Source organism: Anas platyrhynchos, chromosome 1, assembly GCF_047663525.1.
Source record: "Anas platyrhynchos isolate ZD024472 breed Pekin duck chromosome 1, IASCAAS_PekinDuck_T2T, whole genome shotgun sequence".
NCBI lineage: Eukaryota > Metazoa > Chordata > Aves > Anseriformes > Anatidae > Anas > Anas platyrhynchos.
In genome coordinates, this window is record NC_092587.1 from 5959487 (window position 1) to 5981818 (window position 22332).

The following is a 22332-nucleotide window of genomic DNA, read 5'->3' on the forward strand; positions in this document are numbered from 1 at the left end:
GAGAGAGTAATGCAGTAGCCCATTGCACATGCACTTTTGTATGTGTTTAAATGCAGTGGTTCATATCCATCCCAGCTTAATGTTAAAATTTGAAGTAACCAATTCTATGTTTATAGAGAAGCTCAGAATTAACACTGTACTTTTTTATTTCTTAAATATTTTTTCTCCCCCTCAGTGGCATTATGAGCTTTTGATTAAATGATTAAATGTGGTGTATAGTTTTTTTTTTGTTTGTTTTGTGTTTTTTTTTTCTGTCGTGTTCTGGGACCCATCTGTTTCCCTGAAGATGCAAGGATTACATAGTTGAATTGTCTGACAGCCCCTATTTTTTTTCTGTTTTCTCTATGTTTTTTATTGTTGTTTTGTTTTAATGCAAGTGACTATATTTTAACCAAATTTAACAGACACAGAGGTTTCAGATATATTAAATTTCTACCAGTATCTTGAAAACAGTGGGTATTACTTAAGAGAAGCACCCTCTACAAGCGTAGGTCAGAAGACCCATCTGTATTTGCTATTCAGACATCTATGCAGGAGGGAACATTGAGACATGAATCAATAGAAAACGAGGCCACTTCGGGTCTTCTGCTCACCAACCTGATCATCTTCCTTCCACCTCTACATTCAAATGGATTGTTAGCAGCAGACAGGGCACAATTCTCTACGTAAGCACACCGTTGGGGTAACTAGGTGGATGTGAGCAGTGGGAGTCTTGCACTGAACATGGGTGTCAGTTGGGGAAACTCAGTTCGGATGCACTTATTATTTCTGGACCGACTTTGAAACAGGGGAGGACAGGGAAGTGTCCCTGCTTAAATAGGTTGTGCTGCTGCTTCTGCGCGTGTGTGCACGCTGATTAATTGCATTTCTTTGTAGCTTGGTAGTCACTTCATCCAGGGGACATGGAAGGACATGCAGTTAAATAACACTCTGTGTGTCTCTCTAATTTCTGGAGCTGCCTGTGAATGCTAATACTGTTATTCAATAATCTGTTTCTCAGCTCTTATAGCAGAACTGGAAGGTTTGTGAACTTGTAGGTGATTTGCACAGTGAAACCACAGCAGGCTGTTAAGGGCACGATCTGGTTTTGCACATCTCTTGGAACAATCTCAATTTATTTGCAAGGAATTAATATGTAAAAGGATGATCTACAGCTTGATTTAAAACAACAATAAGAATAATAAAGTCCAAAGCTATATATATTTCATATATGTGAATTCAACACTAAAAAGAAATCTAAGGCAAGGAAATTCTTCAGTTTGAAATCTGTGGATTTGCTTTTTTGTTGTTCTTTGCTTCTGGCTGCATTCTGTGAGATGGAGCCTGTTTGGAGGTGTTAATCTATACGTAATGAAATTTCAGAGAGCTCGCTTTCTATAATTGTAGCGCTCCAACTGTTGTTCGAGATCCCTGTGAATGTATCTCACATAATAATCAAAGAAAATAGCAGAAAGTCTGCAATTAGAAACCTAACAAGTAGAGCTTATATGGTGATAGCTAAAAAAGTTGCCATTCGCATGTGTTGGTTTACTTTATACAATTCAGTAAGACATATCCATGCCTTTGCTAGGGTAGAAAACACTTTAAAACAGTACAGGAATTTATGATGTGTATGGATCACTTTGAAAACCAATTTTATTTTTTTTTTCTTTCCCTACTGAAAGCTGTTTTTAAGGAGGAGGACCTGTTATACCAGCCAACTTAATTTATTTTTCTTCCATATTTAAGTCAGTAAAGTAGGAACCTTTCGAGTGAACAGCACTGAAAGTTTAGTACCATTAAAGGTCTAGCCTTTACACCTGTGTTGAGTCAATAATGGAGCACCTTATATGAAGCTACTGACCATTCTTTGTGTACTGGCTCCATGCTTATTCTTATTGTCTGGGATACTGTGTGCTTGTCACTTGCTAAAAAGGAAGGAAGGTACAGTCTAGGCACAAACTACCTTGCATCCAACACTCTGTACCGTGTAAACAAAAGTGTAGTAAGAAATAATTGAAGTGTCAATTGACTATAGCTTAATATTGCAATATACAGGTAACTTGTGCGCTGGGTTGTTACATATACCTCAGATTAACTATTCCAAGTGATTTGGGAGAAAGTTTGACTTTTTGAAACAGTATGATTCAGTAAAAAAATAAATAAATAAAATAAATTACAATGGGTAAAATAGTGAATTTGATTAATTGAAGGTAAAGGAAGTGAAACTAAGAGTCTGGATGCAAAGGTATAGAGGCAGATCCAAACTGCCAGACCAAAGCAGTCTGGGGCAGAGGAAGGTGATATAAAAGGGGACTGAAAAGCAAGAAGTGATTGTGAACTGAATACTAGGTGAAGACTGGATTAGAAGTGAAAAATAACAGTTAAAAAGGCACATTATTGGCAGTGATTTCTGATCACTAGAATTTCTGCCAGCAAAAGACATGGAGTTATGGATCAGCCATGAAAAGGGAAAACCAAGAATATCAGTTGGGTTTTGCCTTTATTTTTTTTGAAAGGATGTGTGAAATCTTGTATGTGTTGATGGTATTGGAGCTTGAGGGGAGAACTTCAGTAGCTGGCAGATGATAACATCACTGTCACTGTTGTGTATGGGAGAAATGTCACCAGAGTTTGTAAAAGTGTTTTTAATTTCTATTCCTTCCTATTTAAATTATGAAGCTTTTAGGATCCTAATAGCCTCAGCATTGCTGCGGAGTGTGGAAATGGCATTAACTCAAGGAGCATTACTAAGCTGAGTCACCATTAAGAGCTTTCTGAAGCATCTCGGGTTCCATCGGAGGTGTCTCCCATGGTCCTGGACAGACCTGGCCCTGTTTTGCTTATGAGACTTGACGAGATCATAGCCTAGGGAATGGCTGCTTCAAAGAGCTCCATAGATTCAGGGAATAGGACAGATTGGGGTCAGGCTGATAAGATTTAAGTTGACACACACTTCCTGAGATTAAAAGGTCATGTTGCAATGGCAGGGGTTTGGTTTTGGTTTTGGTTGATCTTTTTCGGTTGAATTTTTTGTTGTTGTTTTTGGGGTTTGTCTTTTGACTTGAACTTCACCAATGGTAATCTGGTTCACAAAAGTAAGGGAATGTGGCCACCCTTGGGTATCAGGGCTTTTCTAATGATTTCAGGTGGTGACAACTCATTCATCTGATATGGCCCAGTTGTTCAGATAGTGCTAGTCCACTCCACACTTCTATATCCTCCATATTTCAGGAGCCTTTCCCATGGCTTCAATAAACCAATATCCAGAAAACCATTGAGACTCCAGATGGGATGGCTGAGCTGCTCTGATACCACTCCCTTTTCAAGGGATTCAGCTGGAGGAAATGTAGAGATCTACACCTGGCTAAGAAAATCTCCTTTTGTCCCTTCTATAAAATCTTAAACCTAAAGAAGAAAGGATTTTTCAATAGGGTAGAACTTCTCTCTCTCTCTCTCTCTCTCTCCCTCTCTCTCTCTCTCTCTCTCTCTCTCTCTCTCTCTCTCTATATATATATATATATATATATATATATATAAACATATAAATATATATATAAAAAATATTTGTATCAAAGCATTACTATTTTTTTCCACTGAAAAAAAAAATCACGCTATTGCCACCAAGTCCTATCTGTGCTCCATGCTGTCTGTAAATGAAACAAAAAAGTACCTTCTAGTTCAAAGAGAACATAATTTATGTATGTATATATATTTGTGTGTGTGTGTTTATATATAAAATTATGATTATAACATAAGTAGAGAGTTATCACTTGTACAACTAAATAAAAACATCATACGATGGGTGAGCAATTGGCTAACGGGCAGGGCCCAAAGAGTTATGGTGAATGGCGCTGCGTCAGGCTGGCGGGCGGTCACTAGTGGGGTCCCTCAAGGCTCCATTTTAGGGCCGGTACTTTTCGATATTTTTATAAACGATCTGGATGTAGGAATAGAAGGTATTTTGAGCAAGTTTGCCGATGACACCAAACTTGGAGGAGTTGTGGACTCGAATGAGGGTGGAAAGGCCTTGCAGAGGGATCTGGATAGGTTGGAGAGCTGGGCGATCGCCAACCGCATGAAGTTCAATAAGAGCAAGTGCCGGGTCCTGCACCTGGGACGGGGAAACCCTGGCTGCACGTACAGACTGGGCGATGAGACGCTGGAGAGCAGCCTAGAAGAGAGGGATCTGGGGGTCGTGGTCGACAGCAAGTTGAATATGAGCCAGCAGTGTGCCCTGGCAGCTAGGAGGGCCAACCGTGTCCTGGGGTGCATCAAGCACGGCATCGCTAGTAGGTCGAGGGAGGTGATTGTCCCGCTCTACTCTGCGCTGGTGCGGCCTCACCTTGAGTACTGTGTGCAGTTCTGGGCACCACAGTATAAAAAGGACATGAAACTGTTGGAGAGTGTCCAGAGGAGGGCTACGAAGATGGTGAAAGGCCTGGAGGGGAAGACGTACGAGGAACGGCTGAGGGCACTGGGCCTGTTCAGCCTGGAGAAGAGGAGGCTGAGGGGAGACCTCATCGCAGTCTACAACTTCCTCGTAAGGGGGTGTCGAGAGGCAGGAGACCTTTTCTCCATTAACACTAGTGACAGGACCCGCGGGAACGGGGTTAAGCTGAAGCAGGGGAAGTTTAGGCTGGACATCAGGAAGGGGTTCTTCACAGAGAGAGTGGTTGCACACTGGAACAGGCTCCCCAGGGAAGTGGTCACTGCACCGAGCCTGACTGAATTTAAGAAGAGATTGGACTGTGCGCTTAGTCACATGGTCTGAACTTTTGGGTAGACCTGTGCGGTGTCAAGAGTTGGACTTGATGATCCTTAAGGGTCCCTTCCAACTCAGGATATTCTATGATTCTATGATTCTATGATACTCTTTACTGTGGTCAGGTGGGTTGGAGCTTTCTATTTTCTGTGTTTGAGACTACTTTTAAAGCAGTGATAGCTATTTTTATATTTCTCAGAATTTTTCTCTTTGGCATTGATTTGTTTACAGCTCTTGTACTTGCACCCAATTTCCACCTGTCATGGAGGTGTGATGACTTAAGTCAAATCTCATACATAAGAGTCCCTTACACCAGTTTGAAATACAATATATTCCCTCTAGGGCATGGGTATTTGAAAGCCTAACATTTCTATTCACTGTTGCTACTTTTTTGCTTGTGAAATTGGTATGGTTGCTCTGAGCACCAGAAAGATAAATCTTCAATTTTCCTAAAAACACCTGCATTACGATGCTGTTGGAAGCTGCGTAACCAAATGGTATTATTGACTGACATGGCAGTATATATATCCACCTGTACTGCTGTATTCTTCCCTAGAGGAGAATATAGCCTTCTCCTTTTTTGCCTTCTTTAATCTGAGCAAACAGCACATCTAGAGCTTCTAAAGCTGAGAATATTCCCACTCGGGTAAATGTGATAGCAACAGATCGCCACTCAATGAGCAAATGAGTTGTGCCAGGCATTTTAACAACAAGGTAGGTTAGCCAGGTTATAATTGTCTTTAATTTGCACTTGCAGAAGCTGTAACATTTAGCTGAACCTGATTGGCACTGGGAAAAGTGGAAAATTCTTTTGCTCCTTTGAAAAGAATCAAAGAAATAACTTCAGATCTCAAATTTGAAACAGAATATCCTGCTGATTGACCACGCATATTGGTATCAGTAGGATTTTTTGATCCAAAAAGCTGAATGATCACTGCAAGCAGTGAACACACACACACAAAAAAAAATCAGCTCTATGGCAGAGAGCATGTAGTTTTGCTTTCATATTTTTTTTCTCTTCTTTTCCAAGAGTGTTTCAGAAGGCTCAGCCCTTTTCCCTGCTGAATGCATGTTGAATTCTTACTCTTTCTGTTGTCTTCAGAGATTTGGAAGTTTTTCTAAGTAAGGTTATCTAGATTTTTGTCTATCTTAGTTGCTTTTAATAATAGAAAGAAGGGGCTGTCTTTCCCATCCCACCCACCGTTGCACCTTTTTACTGTAAAAATCTGATTTTGTTCATGAGTGAGAAGTGGGTGAAGAACACATTATTTACCATAGACCTGTGCCCCAGTCCTGCATTTCTCATGATCTTGTAAAGCAGGGCTCTGTTTTTTTATTCTGTTGTGTCCTGCAAACTTCCCCTCCTTTTTTTTTTTTTTTTTTTCTTCTTCAGGAAATACCCACAGGCTTTAATTTCATACTTACTGCTGCATTTTTCAGTTATTTTTCAACTTCTGCAGTGAATGGCTTTTGCTTTCAGTGTTTCTGTTCTGTAGGAGGAAACTGTGGGTGGTTACAGCTGTAACATGTGCTCCATAATCTCAGAGCATTTGTTCAAAAATTTCCCGTTTGCTCTGTTTCAATTTTTAACTAGTTGAGTGGCATGTCCTGGTGCCCCGAGGGAGCCTTACTGCTCCAGTGCCGTGCGCTGTATTGTGTCCCACCAACCCTTTGAACACTTGGCAACTGCGACAAGACCTTGTAAGACCAACACCCTCTAAAGAGACAGTGAGATATGAGGGATGAAGGTTGCACTGTAAGCGCTGCAATCACTGAGGATGGGAATTGAGGCGAGAGGCTCTCTAGGTTTTGTTTTATGCTTGGGTTAACTTTGTCCCCTAAGCTTCTGGCCAGCCCATCCACAACCCACATTTCTGCTGAAGCCCCTGGGGCAAGGCAGGTGTCCTTTTGAGGCTGTATTAGGGAGCAGTGGGAGTCTTCATGTTAGTAGCCAACAGCAGAAAAGCCAAAATATTGATTGGGAAATGTGGAACAAAAGGATACTGTTTCCTAAGAGGAAGCAGAAGGCACAAGCAGCAGGCAGTTTGGATAGAAAGAGGGGCTTTGGAGTAGGAGCAAAGAGGAAAGGGACCAGAGCTTGCCCTGGTTTATATCCATCCTATTTGGAAGCATGTGGATATTATGTCCTCATGTTAATGCTCTCTGCAATACTTTTTTTTTTTCTTTTTTTTTTTTCTTCCCCTCCTACTTGTTTTGATGATGTGATATTTGCATTGCAAGTTTCCTTGATACTGTTGTTATAGAGACGTTTCTCCTCTCCTCATGCCAACTATTAAGAGCCATCATGTGCAATACCATTTGAGCTTATTCTTCTCCTGGCATTAGCAAAGAGATTTCTTCTCTTTGTAAATGTTGAAATGTTTTGCAGCCTAGTTATAAATATAGCAAAATCATGTTGCTTTAGTTCCAGCATCTGGTAGGATCACTTTAAAATATAATTGAGTAAAAATTAGACTTTAAACAGCAATTTTGTCCCTATTTTGCTACTTTAAAGCCCCCAAATCCAACTTTTTTGTCTTGATATCTATAAACAAATCTCTTCTTTCTTTCACGAAACTAAAAATAACTACAAATGCAGTCTCTTTCCAAATTGCTCGCAATTTATATTAGCAGTGGCTTCAAGACTTGAAGCATGGATCTGCCTATTGAGTAGTCCCTGAACAGAGGGATACGGGCTTTATCAGGGAGACTGCCAGATATGAAACTGTGGTTGCCTCCTGTTTGCTATTGATAATGTCCACTTACGATAATTTGGTAGGGAAATGGAAGCCAGGTGAAACACATATGAATCTTGTTGCTGTACATACGGGTTCCTGCTATATAGAATGTGCACCTGGGGTGTGAGCTCCCATTCTCTACACTGCTAAAATTCAACACCCTTCTTGGGGAAGTACACTGCAGGTCTGTGGTGGAGTCTGAAATTGAAATAAAGGATCTATTTATTCTCTCCCTAATTCTGTTCCTTTTATTTTTTTTTCCTTTTCTCCTTTTTTTTTTCTTTTCATTATCTTGTTTATTGGAGGAAGTGTTTGGATCAGAAGGCTTTTGAAATTCTGTCCCAGGTTTTTAAGTCTGCTCTCAGTTTTGGTGCAGAAGCTTTGCTCAGTGCTTACAACAGGTACATATCTCTGTTCAGGAGAAGAGGCTGCTTGGAAGGAGGTTGTGATCCTTGCATTTTTCAGACCACTTCTGTAAACCACTTCAGAGTTCAGTATCTCAGTTTAAGCTTCTTCTGAACAAATAGTTGCAGTCATCTTTTATGAGGTAATTCGAGTTTCTAGATTTTCTATGTATTTTAAATCAGTTAATGGTATTTCTGCAATTCTCTGCAAGGAAGAGTTTATTTATACATAGAGAGCTGGAGAAGGGAAATGCCCCTCTTGCTGTCTCAGAGCTCCTCATTCATGAAGCTCATATTTGCAAGAGTAAAATAGCCCTCTTTTGTAATTTGTATGTTGTCATGAAAGTATTAAGAAAGACCATTGTTTGGCAAAATATCTGAACCTTTAGTAATTTCTCTTTTTTTTTATTTTTCTTTCGGATGATGATGATGGCTTGAGGAAGATTGAAAGCATATATACATATATGCAAGATCTGTGGCTATGCTTCAAAATGTGCTTCTTTAGTCCTGGCTGGTAGTTCAGAAACTTTGGGGAAGGCTCTTCTTGGCAAACTGTGTCTGTGCTATAAAAAGATTTGTGGCTGTAGTCAGAAACCTGTTACATGTGTTAAAAAAAAAAAAAAAAAAAAAAAAAAAAACAAGTAAAACATGGACCCTGCCACAAAAGCTTCCTCTAAACTTAATTTAAAAGCAGATAAAGTGGGCAAAGGATGGATAAGGAAGTAGCTTGGCTGTGATCCCGCTACAGGTTTCCCAATTGCCAGGGTTTAGATTACACTGCTTGTAATCTACCCAAAGACTTCAGACCTTGGAAGACACAGGCAGGCAGCAGAAAAAAAAAAAAAAAAAAAAAAAAAAAACACCTAACATGACTTAGTGGCAGCAGTTCGCTATCTTCTCGCATCACAACACTTATTTTGCAGCATTCAGAAAAGATGCGTTACACAGAGAATTTTACATGCCATATCTTCATTTAAGAGCTGTGGCACACATTAAATTTAATTACTCTCCTTCTATAGCTTAAATTGAGGGCAGCTTCAAAAATGAGGGTGGCTTCTATTAAACTTAATTACTTTTCCCTGCAGTCTGCATGGTTAGTAATCATGGGTAGATTCTAAACAAAGATACAGCAGAGAGATTCTTTTATGAGAATAGGGTTGGAAAGTAGCCTATAAAATATAGAGAGATGCCAAATACCTTTTATACCCAGCTTTAATTTATTATTGTTATAGTTAGCTAGCATAATAATAATAATAACAATAATAATAATGTTTCAGTGTGATTAAGAAGGGATTGTTGGGGAAGGGGTGTTAGTTGAATTTGGCCTTTAAACGTTTAAGCAATGAATTCTTCAATTTCTTCAAGTTCCTTTGCAGATTTATGGGGTGAAAAAAGGTTAATGATAGAATATTTTATAATGTCTTCTATTGACTATAGATGGCAGATCTGACAGTTAAAATGAAAATTGTTCCAGAAGAAACTTGAGTCAAACTAATTATTGGAGATGTTATAGGGATGTATAATTATATTCACCTTTAAAAAAAGAGAGAGAGAAAGAGAGAGAGAGAGGAAAAAGTTTTATTACAACTGTGCTTTTTAAAGAACAAGTGGAGAAATAAAAGCTGTAATTGTTCTTAATTATAGCTAACTGTAATTGCACACGACTGCAATATGCAGCACATCAGCAGCGGATTAAGAGATCCTGGCATATGTGTAGTGTACAGAACAACTTTGAACAGAGGTGTAGTTTTATGAATATAGTTATGTATAATTTAGGTCTCTTATTTTGGATTCCATACGTGTTGATTTTGTTTTATTTTTATGGCTATTGTAGCAAGATAATTGTCACTGGGAAGGTGCTTCTGCACTGATTTATCTGCTCCAAATGAGTCAAAAACCTGCAAAAGGGAAACTTGTTTTCTTTCACACCTATGATCTGATGTGACCAGGAGAGATTTTCTCAAATGCCCTTGTGTATGTACTGATGCAGATAGGTGGCTGGTGGATTTTTTTTTTTTTATGCATCTCAACATAACAAGCACCAAACTCCCAAGGATTTTGCAGCGTGGTTGAAAATATTTGTTAGCTATCTATCCACAAGTTTTTAGATTCAAAGTCCTCAAAAATGTAACCCAAGAGTTTTTAGCCCATGTGAAAATGCTGCTTTGAACAAAATCTAGGGATGCGAATGCCTGAAGGTAGGCTCTGATTTCATCTCTTTGCACCTGATTTACAACTTAACTTTTTCCAGACGCGTGCACACAGCTCCTGGTTTTGGCTGCAGTTTTGCCTGTAAAACATTTAGCTATCATTACATACTGAACTAAAGAGGGAATGCAGATACCTGAAGGAGGCTGCTGAGCTTCAAGACTGCTGGTTATATTGCAGAACAGATCATTGCTGAAAGAGTGAGGGTCAATGTGCACCGTATTATTGACAAATGTGTGCATGTTCTTGTGATGGTAATTTCTGCATCTCTTGAGTACTTCAGATGCTTTCAGTCTTTGTCTCGATGTGCCAGGATCCTCTCTGATGTTCCCAACCTGTTTTAAGCTGTTCCTTTTACCCAAAAATAAATAAAACCCATCTGTCACTGAATGCCTTCCTTGCAAAACAGAGTTTTGCAAAATGTTTCAGTCTTGGGCCAGCAGCAGGTTTCAGAGTTAATTCAGCCTAAGCTTTGTGGACCAGAAGGGATCTTTTAGACTGTTGGGATAGGGTTGGGTGTTGCCCCGTTTTGCACAAACTGCAGCACTGGATGTGAGGAGCTGAATATCTAAGTTTGGTCAGCCTTGTACTTTGGAAAAAGTATGTATGTCTATCCCAAAGGAGAAGGCTTTGCAAAAGAACTGTGTGCTTTAAAAGAGGGGTTTCTCGAAGAAGGACAGGGATAAATGAGAAGTGGGAGGCAAATTTCTGAGAGTAAGAAGCAGCATCAAGAAATCAGGTGAAATGGATAATTTAGATTACAATGTAAAGAAGAGGTAAAATGGATTGCTAGATGCACAAGCAAGCACGCGAAGATGTGGATATAATAGAAGTTAAATTCATTCTTGCAGGTATCTGTAAGAAATCAAAACTTGTTTCAAAGCTTTAATGTACAGAGAATCTCCTGATAACTGCCATGTTCTAAATAAAGCACTCGCTTCAAATGGCAGCACCGCAGCAAAAATGTATCTATTACAGGGCTGCTAATAAGCAAATGTGAGCAATATTTCTTGACAGAAGGCTGTGGGTGTTTTTTAATAAATCTGTGTTAAGTAGCAAAGGGATAAGAGCTGAAACCCAAATAGCAATCCACTTCGGCTACTGTTTTCTCAATTGAAGTATAGATGGATGCATTGACCCTGATTGGAAATTCTTGACGGATAATTCTGGTTAGTAGAAGCTAATGTGGAATTAAATGTGTATACATTTGTGTATGTATTCCCAGAAAAGCTAATGATACAATTCTGAATGCTGAACATGTTTCCTGCTCCTCTTTGTTAATACAGTGTTGCTTGTGCACTGCAATAAACTATTATTTCTGTGCTACTTCTGTAATTACATTTAATAATCAGCTCTCACAGTCCAATAGTATTAAACGTAGGAGTCTTTTCAACAAACTATGATAAATAGCTCCTTGCAGAACTGTTGTACTTGAGGAAGCTTTATGGCTCTCTTTGTAAGATTTGTCATTTTCTTAATGCTGCTTCAAAAAGCTTCTGAGCTTCGCTCTGGACCGTCACTGTATTTTCCCTTCCCCCTCTGCCTGCGAGTGTAGCTGGGTAAATGAAGCTTAATGTGCCATTTCCAAGCACTGTGACACTCCTCCAGGGCTGGTTACATTTACCATTGCTAAAGTCTAAATAAGTGAGTTTTAATGAGCAGGAATGCTTGCTAATAGCTGATTCAGGTACTTAGTAGTCCATGTTATTTAACTGTGGTAGAATTACAGAACATAAATGGTCTGATGATTAATAGATGTACGTGCTATATATTTGCAGCCTAATAGTTTGTGCCATTAAAGAACAACCTTAACATCTTCTGGTTTGGATATGGTTATGGAGAAAAGGACTTGCTTGTACATTTTTCGTTGCTAGCATACACCTTAAAACATTTGGAATAATAATTTTATAATACCATCGATATTTTGTTCGGTAACATTAACAAACTTGGAGAACACTGGTGTATGTGTCCTTCAGCTTCCTAAAGTGGTCAGCTCAGCAGCATTGCTCTCTGCTTAGGGCTGTCAAAAATAAATTCAAGCTGTCCTTTTAAGGTCAGAAATAAGGCAGTGGTTTAGATCTTATCTCCTCCTGTACCATTAATTTGGGGCAGTGGCAGAGGTACCAGCAAGAGCAGAGCTTGACCGTATTTTTTTAAAACACTTCTGATCTGTGTATGGGCAAGTGGCAAGGGGTAAAAGGCAAAAACTAACAGATGAACAACAAATGAACAAGCATGAAGAAATAATAGCATCCAACATCTGTTGTGGTTTGCGCTGAGATACTCCAGAAGATTCTGCAGTATTTATGGAAATAGTGTAAGGGCTGTTTTGAACTGCAGCTAATGGGACACAGGCTGCTGTCTGGCAGGCCTGTTCAAAGAATCTTTTCTATGTTTTCCTATTCCATCCCATGTTTCAACCTGACATTGTTGGTTTTTGGATCACGAGGAGGAGATGTCAGGAGAGAAAGGAGCAACTGTTAGTCCTTGCTGAACCAGCAGAGAGAAAGGCAGTAACTATATCAGCAGGTGGATTAAAAGACAATACGGGCAGATGTCTGAAGGAGATGTTGGCAGTGCTGGCAGCATTGGTGTTCCAGGTACAGATGAGCTGCTTTCAGTAGCTTCCGAATCCAGTGAAACCTCTGTTAAAGATAAGCATCCAAAATGTAGGCAGGCTTTTCCAAAGTTGTCAAATGCTGCCTCGGAGCTGGGGTAAGGCAGCTGCAGCATTTTTCAAAGCTGGTTTCTATTTCCATAGCTGGGAGCGTAGGCAGAGGAGCTTGCATCTGCCCCTGGCACAGCATGTGGCCATGCCCAAAATCCCTGCTTCTGTGAGACTCTTCAGCGAGAACTAACCTTGTGAGATTTCTGACACTTGATGCTGCCTTGTGAGTGAAAAAATAGCGAGAGGTGGCTGTTCTCAAAACTGGAACTCAGAAGCTCCTGGAAAGTTGTGGTTTTCTTTTTTCTTTTATTTTTATCTTTTGGTTTTGTCTTTTTGTTTGTTTCTGGTAGCTGAGAATGCAGATCCTGTAGAATCCGTGTTGTTTGCTAATTGAACTGAGAAAGCAAGCTTACTCTCTTTCTAAATGTTCATTCTTCTAAGATGCCTGTATTTTAGCATCTCACTTCATACCAAAAGTCCTTCAGCTTCACAAAACTTCAGATATTCCCCAAAACATGTCTGCCCAGCCCCACACTGGGTAAGAAAATGAATAAGTACTTGAATACTTAATAGCTGAAGTATCCAAGTTGTTCTAATACAGTGAAGTATTTTGAGACCAGGATGAGATGCCATTTCTAAGCTTGGCTCTGGGTTACTTCTCTGAAATAAGTTTAAATAAAGTCTCCAAATTCCTTGAATGGCTTCAAGTCTGTGTTTATTAGTGACAACATGCAATATCAGGAAATCCTGAAGTTTTGAGCTGCTAACATGTGAAATTTGGAGAGACAGGCTGAGGTGTGGGCATTCCAATGGAAAACAGTTGTTAGGGTGTGTCTTTCTTTTTGTCATTCATCATTAAAGTGAAGAGATCAACATTTGACCCAACCAACAGCTGCTGCATGATAGAAGCCACTTATGTAAATGGCACATCGAACTGTTCCCCATGCCCCGCACAAATATGAGAAAGTCTTAAATATCAGAAGGCACTTACTGCAGCCCTGTACAGCAGCTTAGAAATTAAGGAAGGAATCTAGGCCACCTCCATCTGTAGTTTTCAAATAATTTGTGTCTTTCTTCATATATCTCATGCATTTTTGTGAAAATATGACTTCTGCAGACTTAACACGCAATACAGACTCCTCCTTCAGTTCTACACCTGTACAATTGAGTATGACTGCAACTTATCACTGAGATTTCAGGTGTGATTCCCCTTCCATTCCGCTCTGTACAGCGGAGATGAGATGGTGGCAAAGTACAGCGTTGCAGACAGTGGAAGCTGTAACATGAACTACAGGTCAGCCAAATGCCCAGTGTGCAAAATTTTCTACCCGGCCAGGTCACATTAAGTTTAATGAGCATACGGGGAGGAACATCTGCTGTTTTAGATGGTCTTCTCATTTTATTGAGAGAGAGGGTATATTCCTCCCACTAAGCTGTTAGTTCCCTGAGGCAGGAGCCTGTGCACCTCTTCTTTCTCTCCCTGTACTAACAGGGTGAGGATGTAGGAGCCAGTACCACGGCAGATTTCTCCTGCTCATTTCTCCTGCTGCTTGCCATGCCCCAGAGAGCCAAATTCTGCACCCATGGTGCCTCCTCCCTTCATTTCCATGTCATCAACTTTCCAAATGCAGTGCTTTCCAGAGCAAGCACACAGCAACAGCAGTCCCTGTACTGCAACAGAAGTCTGCACATCCCTGATGGCAGGATCTGACCTTGGAACAAAGCACCAAAATGGGATCTTTCTTCTTCTCCTTCCCTTTGCCCTGGCATTTTTCCCCTCATGCCCCTGGCTAAATTGTATCCTATCTGTGTCCTTATCACCAATCTATAAAATGAGCATACTGCTGTGTTTCTTCTACATATCGTTTTTTATTTGGCTCTTTAACATCAAAGCAGAAGTTGTGCAAGAGGGACACTCATCAGCCGTCCTTGGTGTGTACTTAGCCAAGAGGCCAAGATCTTAGCTGGGTTTTGTAAGTAAATTGTAAGGAGTGAGGATATGATCCAAATTATTCTTTAGTTTGTAAGTTATAACATTGCTGTCCTCGTAGATGTTGGGGCAAGGGTGTGTTTAAGTGAAACCTAAATTTTTATGAAACATATAATAGTCACAACAAAGAGGGCATGTACTATTTGAGGTGTTATTTGTGTGTTGAATGTACCCTGGAATTCCATTGTTTTGGTGACAGGATCTCATCACTGAAAACACAGTTTTCTATCCTTACCTAAGGAGGAATGAAAAATTCAGAAGTAGCAAATTTAGAATAGTGAAAAATGCTGCTTTTAAAAATAAGCTTGGGAGAAAACAACAAGCATGTTTGCTCATGTCCTTTATCTCACTCAGCTAATCTTGCAGAATGTCAGCTTGTATAGAAATAGATTTTTACATATGAACTTGTTACATCACTTCCTAAAAAAAGAGTATTTAGCTTGTACTTAAATAGCACATTCAGAGACTGTTTATGCAGTATTTCTGCTGCAAATGTATGATACTTGTTAGCTTGCTAAACTCTGTGTGAAGTTTTAAAACTGCAGTGTACTTATTTGTTGTGCATTGTGTAAGAATAGCATGCTCTTTTTTTTTTTTTTTTTTGAATATTTTAATTTTTCCGAAATATGAAACTGTTTCTCAAACATTTTGAGCCTCCCTGGTCATAAGGCATGGTTCTTTACTTCTTTCTTTTTTAAAATGCTAAAAGCATATTATGTAAAGAAAACAAGACAAAACTGCATTCAAAATTACAGGACAACATTAAACACCATGTTTTATCCAAACAGAGCTTGTTTATTTTGATGCACTCCTAACAAAGCCAAGAAACTATCCAATTTAAGATGGGTGAAATATCTTGTGTCTCATAATGGTATTTCAATAGGCACTATTAATTCTTTCAAGTCTGCTTGGACACAGTCCCCCATGTGATTTGGGGAAGAGCAGAGACAACAATGTGCCTTTGGAGGTGCCATTTTTCAGCTGAAATGTGAAATCAATGTCCTGACCATTTGTGGTCATTAAAAATCCCATGGCAGTTTTCTGCAAGAGTAGAGGCATTGACTCCCAAGTCTTGGTGAAATTCCAGCTAAGTAATTATATTCCTCCTGATACAACTTTCCTTATAAAGCTAATTTAATGTTCCTCTTCAGCTGTTCTCCCCTGTTTTAAGTGGAAAATCTTTCATTTCCCTTTGTAAACCTTTCTTTAGTTCTGCTTTATACTGACAATTAGTAGCCATCCTTCCTCTTGCTGCATCACTGAGGCATGTCTATGCAGCAGCAATGTGCATGCAGACACGTACCCATACAATTTAAAAAGCTCTTTATTGATGGTCTGGTTAAAAGCCATTGAAATTAATGGGATGCATCCCTTTGAGCTGGTGGTCATAGGAGTCATCAGTGCTAGCTGAGCCATGTTGTGGAGCCCTCTCTAAGCCTGCTTTTCTTGCCCTGCTGAGAGTTGTGTTGACAGGCTGTTGGTGCTACGGTGTCTGCTCCCCATCTGGGTGTAGACACTCAGGAAAGAGTGGTCAAAAGCGCCAGGTGTGTTGTTTGCTCTGGTGAATTGGATTTGCCTGTGGGGCAACACAAGGAAGAGCTTCATGGTTATGCAACCTTTGGAAATAATTAAAAGTAGAACTTCTTAGTCATTAACGTTATTGCAATTTGTTATACGCACCTTATCAGCATATCAATCTATGTCCACAGTGGAAAATTCCTGGGGAAAACACATAAATTCTCAAGTCTTCCTCTAGAATACCTTATTCCTCTTCAACTTGTACCTATTTCTGTTCACAAATATATCTCTTCTGGGATGGTTAATGCCTGTGCAACTTGTCATATAGTGTTCTGTAAAAAGTTGAAAGTTTCACCCAAATCACAAGTATCAGCTTAACCTTTAGGCTTTTTGGTTTTGTTTTTTTTGGGTGTTTTTTTGTGGTTGGTTTGGTTTGGTTTTGTGCTTCATAGAAAAATAATGTAAATGGAAGAAATATCTGCTGCATTACATGCCAGAGAATAAAATGTGCTGTGGTCACTCATTCATGAGGAGACAGGACCTTCTTACACTCTGGGTTCAAACAGAGACTGCTGGCTTGGATGTCTACAGCCATGACCATAGGACGTGGACACTTCTGTTCACAAGTGGGAAGATTTCTGCATTTGGGATGTTTCTGCTTGCATTTGTGCTGCTTTCTTTATAGCACACCATACAGATCCCTTCTTCAGTTTTGCTCTTATCCTTATGTCCTTATCCTCATATGCCTCATGTGCCGTAGGCGGGCTTTATCCTCTCCCCAAAGTGTGAGATGGAGAAAGGAAGAACACTGACACAATCAGAGGGATGTGTTGCTGCCTTTCTTTTTGCATCTTCTCCAGCACCCTGATGCATTGCTTGGCTTGAATTTATATGTTTTTCTTTCCAGAACAGAAACCATTCTTGATGAAGAACTAAGGCTTTCCAAAGCACTAAGGACCATGATTCTGAGGAAGCAAAAATTATTTCTAAGCCTAGCCCTGACTCATATCAGTTGAACTCAAGCTTTCTGGTATGCATCTAGCAGAATACACACAAGATTATCCCAGCCACCCTTCAAACTCCCTCCTCTGTCTCTTGTGCCTCAGTTTACATCTCTGCAGAAGCACTGCATAGAGCATTAAATCAGACAGAAATGTTGTACTGTGAAAACCACCAAGCCGTGTTGTGCCAAACCGTGCATGTAGGTGGGTAACAACAGCTGCCAGTCAGCCTCTGAGAGAAGAGCACCATATGATTTCTCAGGGAACAAAACATTTAATACAAACACAACACTTTCCAGATATTCTGAAGAGTTCTCCTGAGCAACTTTCTCTCAACAAGACTATTAGGCAGTAAAGTCTGTTTGCTGATCTTTATGCAGATCTTCCCACGTCCACTTCAGTATAAGGTTTTGACTAAAATATTTATACTTTTTTGCTTTGGTACACATCCTACTCGGATCCTACGGGAATTTCTCAGCCTGTGGAGAGAAATGATAAAGTGTGTGTGTGTGTGTGCGTGTGTGTGCGCGTGCGCGCACAGTATTTGGTTCACCCAACCTGGCTTACTGGTTTTTGGGAACAGCTATGTGTAGCCCTCTCTGGAGAGTGCAGAGAGTTTTCAGTAAGTCAAAGCTCATTGCAGATCTAGTGAACAATTTGAAAATGTGCAGTTTGATTTCTGAAAGGCCATATGTGATGGGGCAGCATATTGGGGTGCAGACCTCCCACGTGGTATCCTCTTGGCTTCAACAGCATCTTTACCTTCCATATGTCTGTACTGTTCTGCCCCAGATCTGTCCTATGTAGCTGAATGCATAATGCTGAAAAATTGTAACTGACCTTCCTGGAAATGCTGTGACTGTGCTTCATGATGTCACCATCTACCTAACAGCTTTTCCAGGCTCTTTAGCCTTGTCCTCTTCTGTCCTTAGCACTGCTGTGCGTTAGCTCATCCCATTTGCATTGGCACTGATTTCAGTGAGATTTGGAGCAGTCCTGATGAAATATTTAGGTTTCCATTTTCACTTTTTTTAAAGGTTGTCCTTCTATGTTATAGGCAGTATATGAAAATACGTGTTCTTATATAAAGATTTTTTTTTTCACTCGTGTTCCTTGTATGTGTCACTTAGAAGTAGTAGGAATCTGAGCATTAGTTGTGTTAAGTCTAGTTTCAGTTTCTTGAAATGTTGCAGAATGAGTATCCATTATCTTTAAATAAACTTTAAGGGTATTCTTGATGACTAATTTGCTCCATAAGATTTTCTTTTTTAAACTCCCATGAAATGTATTTATAGAGCAGTGTTGCTATTCCTGATATTTATGGTACACTGACAGTGGACGTTAACCGTCTTCAGCAGTCAGCGTACTATTTATTTCCAGTGAGGTTGCAAATATAATTGGGTATGTTTTCTAGGAAAATAATATTTTTAGCTTATTATTGTACAGTTGTGGGTTTATTTTATGGTTTAAATGTTGGTGAGTTGATGAGAAACTGTAAAGACTTTAGATAGCTGGGAAGTAATGAAACTTCTCTTTTATTTGTGAATTATAGAGTTTTATTTGAGTTAGACCTGTATTTCAAAAAATCGTTACCTTACATATTTTTGTTTAAAAATGGAATTTGATCTGCCCAAATGTGAAACTAGCAACACAATTAATTACATTAAAAATGTATATGCTAAAGGTCTGCAACATCTTTGTTTAAGATTCTGATCACATTCCCATTTTTACCACCATATCGACTATTTAATAATTGTTTTCATAAGGCTGGCATCTGTTGTAGAGTGGGTTATTTAACAAAAATGAAAATCTTTAGAAATTTAGATGCACCAATCACTCACTGCTCTGCTCAGAAGCTGGCAGTGCAATTTCAGTTTAACATCCTCTTTTTGAACATACATTCTTCTGCTTCTTGCTACTTGTGATTCGTATGGGTATCTCTTTAAGCTGGATGAGCTACTGCTCTTTCATAAAATGTGGTCCCATACACTGGAGCAATAAGGTTTGTGCTATTCTGTTATTTGAATGATAGTAGGTGGCTAAAGGCTAGGGAGTCCCTTCAGAAGAAGAAACAAAGAAATGCTTAGCCTCACTTTTTAGTCCGGGTTCTTTCCTCCCCAAAAAAGCCTCTGAATTAAAGGAGATGGTACCTGTGATTAGAGGTGGATAGGAAAAAAATCCTGACTGTAGGAACCATTTAGTGATCCAGTTCATTGATAGCTTCCAGAAAATGTTCCCTTAATTTTTTTCAATGTGTAACTTATAAGTAGGGCTTGGAAAATAAAGTGATCTGATGCCATTGTGCAGGACAGTTAAATGAAAAAACACATGAAATGTATGGCTGCATCAAAATGCCCTGTAGAAACCAAGGCTGTATTGTTCCACCCTAATTTCATTTTCTTCCCCTTTCCATTCTCTTCCTTTTCCTTCCAGCTCTCACCTTTAATGTTATTCTCATCATGGGCTTTAGTTCATTCCTGGCACCTGTTAAATGCTGACCTGGCAGCCCTTGCTGGGAGGGTGCTGGCACTTCTGAAAGGGCTCATACATGTGTTGATCTGCTGCTGAACAAGGTGTGCAAGAAAAGGGTGTGAGAGATCTTTTTATTTTCTATTTATTTCTCTGAGTGCACCCACAGAGCACCACTGCGATCTGTGCTTTTTGAAGCAAAGCTCTCAGCAGATCAGGTTGATAGTTGGATTTTATGATCTTGAAGGTCTTTTCCAACCACGATAATTCCATGATTCCATGATTCTGTGTTTAGAGGGGCCACAAGAACATACATTGGTGGTAGATCTAGGATGTGTTTTAGGGACTGCGTACATATGTAACAATAACATGTTTAATTGTGCTCTAACTTGATGTAGCAGTTACATTAGTCCACTTCAGTATCTCACACTTTGTTCCCTCCCAGACATATTGCACATCCACAAAATATATTCAAACAAGTAAGATGGATCAAAAAATACATATGTGAAAAATAACTATTGCCTAAAACCCAAGATAAGAAAGTTTAACACTAATGTAGCATTTTCTCAGCGCACGACATCATTATAAATGCCTTATGCCTCGTTGCTGCAGAACTGAAAAAGAGAACTTTTTCAACTGGAAAATTGGCCCAGTGCTGCATTTTAGCTATGCAGGATCATGCAGTGCTGGTATTTGAAGGAATGATAATTTTACACTTAAAAAATGAGTAATTGAGAACATTATTCTGAGGAAATCCTTAGATCACACACCATCATCTGTTTTTCACATTCTTGTATATATGATCATGCAGACATTGCATCCGCAAATGACACATTTGTGTACAAAATTGTGTGCATGTGCCTGCATGCCTATAAAATACAAGTAGTACAAAAGTACTTTTAAAAATTTATAACTTCTTTAAGCACAAACTAATTTTTCCTTGCTTTTTGTCTTTCAGAGAGACTTCCACAGAGTTGTCTGGAGCATTACCAAGGTAAGCAAGTTGCTCTGAACTGACTCTGGGTATCAGTGGCTGGCAGCTGCTGGAAGATGTGTGACCTTTTGAGCCAGAACATGATCCTTTTCCTAAAGAAAACTGCTGGGATGCTGAGAACTGGGGATGCCGGGAGGAGAACATATAATGCATGCCATAAAGAGAAATATGACCATGAAATATTGGAGCAACCAAAACTCCACAGCTTACGGCGGCAACGCATTTAAGTTGTTTTGAGGCTTAGCTCCGTTGTGTACCTGAGAAAGAAAAATCCCAGCTGTGGCTTTCTGCCAGCTGTGCAATGATACCTACTGCAGGTGGCATGGCTTTTGCTTTAAATTTCACCAGAGGGATGAGGAAGGGAGACCTGGAGGTTGGAGAAAAAAAGTACTGTGATCTTAAGGCATTTTCATTTGGAAAGCTGAAGAACAGCTTAGATCAAATTCTTCAATGCTGGGAAAGCTTTTCATAAAATAACAGAACTAGATATGACTCCCAGGCTGTGACAGAGATTTTTGAAGAGAGACCTGCCTACATATTGTCAGAGGGTGTGCTAAAATGCTGTTATTATGCAGATAAAGAAAAGGGTGGAGAGAAGGGGAAAAAAAATGATATGGTACCCTGTCACATAACAGAGAGATCTAGTGAGCAAAAAGAAATGGTGCTCTCATTCCTCTTGCATCTTCTGCCACCCGTTTTGCTCTGTGAGGTGCAGGAGGGTTTTAATGAGGTAATGGTTTGGGGTGTTTCTTTTATCCTTTGATAAATAGCAATGTTGTAGTTCATGTAAAAGTTAATGTTAAACGAATAATTCTACAGAAAAGTCAGTTTTCTTTAAGCATAGTAATACATGTGACTTGTTTCTGCTTCCGAGAGAAAAAAAAAGAAAAAAAAAAGGCTACCTTTATGGTGTGTCAGGTTCATTAGTTCAATCATATAGAATCACAGAATGGTTTTGGTGGGAAGAGACCTCAAAGCCTACCCAGTGCCACCCCCTGCCATGGGCAGGGACACCTCCCACCAGCCCAGGCTGCCCAAAGCCCCATCCAGCCTGGCCTTGGGCACTGCCAGGGATGGGGCAGCCACAGCTCCCCTGAGCAGCCTGGGCCAGGGCCTTACCACCCTCTGAGTGAATAATTTCTTCCTAATATCAAATTTAAATCTACCCTCTTTTAGTTTAAAGCCATCCTCCCTTGTCCTACCACCACACCCCCTGACACACAGTCCCTCCCCAGCTCTCCTGCAGCCCCATCAGGCCCTGGCAGGCTGCTGGGAGGTGTCCCCGGAGCCTTCTCTTCTCCAGGCTAAACAACCCCAACTCCCTCAGTGTGGCTCTAGAGCAAAGGTGCTCCAGCCCCCTTCCATCATTCTCATGGTCTCTTCTGGACTCGCTCTGATACGTCCCTGTCCTTGTGCTGGGCCCCAGAGCTGCTGCCCATGCTGTGTTGGTACAGCCCAGGACATGGTTGGCTTCAAGCGCATGTTGCTAGCTCGTGTTGAACTTCTTGTTAACCCCCTGGTCCTTCTCCTCTGGGCTGCTCTCCATCCATTCTCCACCCTCCCTGGATTTGTGCTTGACATTGCCGCAGCCCAGGTGC

General features: G+C 40.1%; 1 protein-coding gene across 4 annotated transcripts in view; it reads left to right on the forward strand.

Annotated features, from left to right (window-relative positions):
- Positions 1-22332, forward strand: part of CELF2 (CUGBP Elav-like family member 2) — a 371305-nt gene that overhangs the window by 45207 nt on the left and 303766 nt on the right. For all 4 annotated transcript variants that reach the window (XM_072043812.1, XM_038186449.2, XM_072043635.1 and 1 more), the window contains exon 2: positions 20699-20734. In XM_072043812.1, coding sequence (XP_071899913.1) covers positions 20699-20734 — 36 coding nt within the window. The remainder of the gene's footprint in view (positions 1-20698; positions 20735-22332) is intronic.